Below are 4966 nucleotides of genomic sequence, written 5' to 3'. Positions count from 1 at the left end.
AAATTTTCAAAAAAAATTATTAAAATTATAACTTTCAACTAATTAAAAATAAATAAATAAATAAATAAAATATTATTATTAATTATATTATATTAATAGTTATTATATTTTATCAAGATAGAATGTTTTTAGATTTTTTTATAATGTTATAATATGTTTATATTGGTAACTTATTAAACCGCTGCAATATTTCATAATTAACCAGTCATAAATATCCCGCAAACGCAACAATTTTCAAACGTTGTGCCAATTATACAAAACGCTAAATAACGCTTGAAACCGCAACCACCCGCAGCCAGAAACTCCAGCAACTGCATCTGCAACAGCTGCGTTTGAACCAGTCGGACCCTTAGAGATGGTTCATCACCTTCTTAATTTATCAAACAGATTACAAATAACATATTGATATGTAAATAACAACATTGAAAAAGTAGCCCAAGATTTTTAAAATAAAGAATAGGCCCCATACGGAAGTATCGCATGTATGGGGTCAAACTCGGCGGGAAAACGGCCAATTCCACCATGAACTTTACCTCTCCATTGTTTTCATACACGAACTATCGGATTAAGCCAAAACCACCACGAACTAATTTTTCTTTTGAATTTCAACCATAAACTTTGTCAATTTGGTTAATTGCTACATAACCGAATCTGATTTTGGTTTACCTAGCTACGGGTGATGGTGTGGCACACACGAGCCTGTAATAGGTTTGGTCGGTTTAGTGTCAAACCAATTTAAAAAAGAAGAAGTTTAAAACAACGTAGTTTTGTCATCTAAACTTAGCACATATTTTTTTTAAAAAATTAGGGTTTGTCGTTAATCACAGAAACAAAACGAAGAAGAAGAAGGCGGAAAAGAGAAGCGACATGGGAGACTGAAATCTAAAAGCAGAGGAGTAATTGTAGGAGAGTTCGAGTTAGAGTGGGCTTGAAGAACCGAGGAGTGTTTTCTGTGACTAGGGAGTCTGTTGACAAAGCCTAATCAAAAGGTTAGATAACCAAATCATATACAACATCTTACTAATATGTATTAAAAACTCTTAAATTTTCATTGAAATATCTGGACATACCTCATCTTTCAGATTCGCTAGTCACAGAAAACACTCCTTGATTCTTCAAGCCCACTCTCCCATGTCGCCTCTCTTTTCCTCCTCCTTCTTCTTCTTCTTCTTCTTCGTTTTGTTTCTGTGATTCACGACAAACCCTATTTTTTTTTAAAAAAAATATGTGTTAAGTTAAGATAACAAAACTAAGTTGTTTTAATTTTTTTTTAAATTGGTTTGACATTAAACCGACCAAACCTATTACAGGCTCGTGTGTAACCGAAAACAAAACTATGTTGTTTTATATGGGGTTAACCTACAGATTTCGGAAAATTTTCATTATCATCACCCGAAGCTAGGTAAACCGAAATCAGATTCGGTTATGTAGCAATTAACCAAATTGACAAAGTTTATGGTTGAAATTCAAAAAAAAAAAATAGTTCGTGGTGGTTTTGGTCTTAATCCGATAGTTCGTGTATAAAAACAATGGAGAGGTAAAGTTCATGGTGGAATTGGCCGTTTTCCCCAAACTCGGCCCTGGTCACTAATTGCTCCATGCTATGTTCCAGGTGGATGATTATGGAGAGATCAAAATTCAACTCTATTATAATAGATAGATAGATAGATTATTGTTTCTCCTATTTACTGCATAGTAACAATGTTTATGTGTTTTTTAGAAAAAGAAGAAAAATAAAAGACAGAAAGTGAACTTCTTTTATATTGTATTAAAGTGTAGATTGACCCATACATTCTTGAGAGGTTCGGCAAAGAAGTAATCTTCCTTCTTTGTTTATTAAACATTTTACATTCTCATGAGTTGGTTCATTATCTAGATTGTTTTCTTAATATTATCATTGCAAGTTTCAGATTTAATTGGATTTATGATCATCTACGGATTTATAAATACAAAAAGATATAGTGTCTTTTTTTTTCTTTTCTTTTTGAACGATGATATAGTGTCCAAGTACCCCTTCTATCAAACAAGCTCAACAATGATAATAAAGCATATATGGTTTGCTTTAGTTAACGCACCGACCGTCGGAACAGACGGAACCTACGGACCGAGTGACGGCTTGGCCCATCATTATCCGATGGCTCATTAGCCGTTGATGACCCATTAACCGTGGATGCGGGTGGTCCATTAGCCATGGGCGCAGATGGTCCACTAGCCGTGGGTGTGTGTGGTTCATTAGCCGTCGGTGCAGGTGGTTCATTAGCCATAGACGTGGATGGTCCATTAGTCGTGGGCGTGGATGGTCCATTGGCCGTGGATGTGGATGGTACATTAGCCGTGGACGTGGATGGCCCACTAGCCATGGATGTAGATGGTCTATTAGCTGTAGACGTAAATAGTCTATTAGCAGTAGACGTGAATGGTCCATTGGCCATGGACGTGGATGATCCATTAGCATTAGCTGTGGGGGTTTGAGGCGTCACATTCTTTTTCTTGGTGACCCTGGATTGGAATATTTGAAGTGTCTTGTTCTTCACTTCTGATAGCTCCCCAATGAAATTGTCAATGACCACTTGATTTTTCAGGTACAAAACTGGAATCGTCATCGAGCTGACCAGACCTGGAAGATGTGTATCAACAAAACATTAGAAAATTAAAGAGAGAGAATGAAATGACAGCTTGCAAGGTAATAAGGAGATCTGCTTACATATATACAAAATTGTGAGGAGGTTGATTTTGCTCCCAATGGTGTGTATGATGGCCACATAAAGGATGGCCTACCATACAAAGAAAGTTTAATAATTGAACAAAGGATTTTTGTATGAAAATTAGGAAATAGGTATTGTTGAGTGGTAGCAAAGATTCACCCAGAGAGAGGTTTTAATGTCTTCGCCATATGCAATCACGTAAAGCCTCAAGAAAAGACGTTCGGTCCTTAGAAATAAGACTCTAAATGGGGTACCTCTCTTTCTGATTTCTTCAGGAGTGGGAGGTCTCCTGTTTGAGATATCATATCATATATATAATTTAGCTTATAATGTTATTTGTTCTCATAAGGGCTGGATCTGGATCACCTATGTTTTAAAAAAAAATAGACGATAGAGTGTGTATTGGTAAGTACCGAGTGAAAAGGAGCTGTCCAAACTTGACCCAGATGAAGAGAAGCAGCATCAAGAGTAACCAGATTGAACATAGGAACTGTACAAGTCGGGTCTCCATGATCTCCAATATGCACCAGCTAATTGTGGCCATTACAAGTACGATGCCTGATATTATCTTGTTTTTCCACAAACAGAACTCCGCCACTGCAACAATATTCCAAATGCGTTAATCTAAATGTGAAAAATCAATTTATATTCCCCATAAAATCAATATCAGGTCTTACTCATTTACTAATAAATGTGAAGAAAGAAAAATTTAAATAAAAGCATGATTAGTAGATTATTATGCTGTCACCTGCTCCTCGGCCAAGTATTTGATCCACGAGAGACATTGCTTTTTGTTGTGATTATAGGATTAGGGAGACCTGCGACCTCTATAAAACATAGTCAATCAGGATTTTATGTGTAAATACCATTTTGTCTCTCATGGATGTCAGCTTTCTTTGGCATAATTTAACTCTCAGTTTAACTATATCAAGGCTAAAAACTTATAGCATATTTAATTAATTGTTCCAAACGGGGCTCGTTCCCTCCTATAACGAACATGGTCATAAAACATATAATATTCAATTTTGTTCAGCCTACCAGTTCATTTCGATGTTAGTTAACCAATCTCAAAAGAAAATTCTATTGAGTAATTAAAGTTGAACTTATTCCTTATATACGAACGATTTACAGCTATACATCTTTGGACAAAATATCTAGACGCTTCAAATCGATAAAGAAGGAACATTCTAAACAACTATATTACATATTTACAAGCTACACATGAACATATATGCACATACACGTTATAAATACAAAATATAATTAGAAAACAAACAAATTCTATAATTATGAGAAATCACAAGCAACGTGAAAAGAGAAACAAACAAAACAGCAAGCATAGACATATACGGACATGCGTACTCACGTTATCTAAATATGAACCCAGTATATTCTTAAGTTGTTGAGAATAGCATGCATTATATAGACATTGGCATACAAAAATCTGGTAACCTTCTTTCCTCCATGCGATAACTTTGCTGATAATCATTATCTTTGTTTTGTTTGGTCAACAATATGTTACATTTTTCAGTTGATTTCTTTCCTCAATAGTATATATGTATTATATGAATCTAAATACAAAGTATGAATCCAAAAGTAAAGTTTCATATGCAGATTCGTTTCCTTCTTAATTTTCAAACAAATATTTCATTTCCTTTCCCATTTATATTTTTCAACACTTCATTATTTTCCCTTATACATTAGATAAATGCAAAATTATTATATTAAATGGTGTAAATATCATTTAAAATCAATGGATTCATGTATGGATGTCAAAATGGATAAACAAAACGCAAAGTAAACTAACTATATCAAAATTGTTTTAAGTTTATATGAATTATGGATTGATCCATACCATTTGAAATGGATTGTATCGATCCATAACTCATTTAAATTAATTTGTTAATCTTTTTAAATGGTTAAACCATGAATACTAATTTTATAATTTAAATTGTTAAGCAAAAAAATATTACTTTTTGGGCTTAAGCATAAAACATTGTTTATTTTGGGCTAACAGTGTTTTATGGTTTTCGTGAAAAATACAATATTGTGATAATGGTATAAAACAAAAATTTTCAATTTTGGCAGGATTCTATTCGCGGTTTTGGTGAGAAATTTTGATTTTTGGTTTTTGGATGAAATCTCGATTTTGTGGGTTTTGCAAGAAAATATTGTGATTTTGATGGGAAAACTCAATTACAGTGTTTTTAAAAACATAATTTTGTATTTTATCGTGATTTTGTGGTTTTGGCTAGAAAATA

At 33.7% G+C, this 4966-nt stretch overlaps 1 protein-coding gene across 1 annotated transcript; it reads right to left on the bottom strand.

Annotated features, from left to right (window-relative positions):
- Nucleotides 1–2066: 2066 nt before the first annotated feature.
- LOC108808019 (reticulon-like protein B15) lies at nucleotides 2067–3490 on the bottom strand. The gene is made up of 5 exons (XM_018580225.1): nucleotides 3454–3490; nucleotides 3119–3302; nucleotides 2865–2994; nucleotides 2705–2774; nucleotides 2067–2617 (listed from the first exon to the last, which is right to left on the bottom strand). Exons 1-5 carry the CDS (start codon nucleotides 3488–3490, stop codon nucleotides 2067–2069), a joined length of 972 nt encoding a protein of 323 aa, XP_018435727.1.
- Between the last annotated feature and the right edge of the window lie 1476 nt (nucleotides 3491–4966).

This window comes from Raphanus sativus, chromosome 6, assembly GCF_000801105.2.
Source record: "Raphanus sativus cultivar WK10039 chromosome 6, ASM80110v3, whole genome shotgun sequence".
Taxonomy (NCBI): Eukaryota; Viridiplantae; Streptophyta; class Magnoliopsida; order Brassicales; family Brassicaceae; genus Raphanus; species Raphanus sativus.
Note: the sequence above shows the minus strand (reverse complement) of the source record. Positions and strands in the feature narration are given on the sequence as shown.

Coding starts and splice junctions, on each gene's coding strand:
- LOC108808019 (XM_018580225.1), bottom strand. CDS start 3,490: ATGTCTCTCGTGGATCAAATACTTGGCCGAGGAGCAG. Junction 3,303..3,453: donor AATACTTGGCCGAGGAGCAG/GTGACAGCATAA, acceptor ATATTGTTGCAG/TGGCGGAGTTCTGTTTGTGG. Junction 2,618..2,704: donor CCTCACAATTTTGTATATAT/GTAAGCAGATCT, acceptor CACATCTTCCAG/GTCTGGTCAGCTCGATGACG.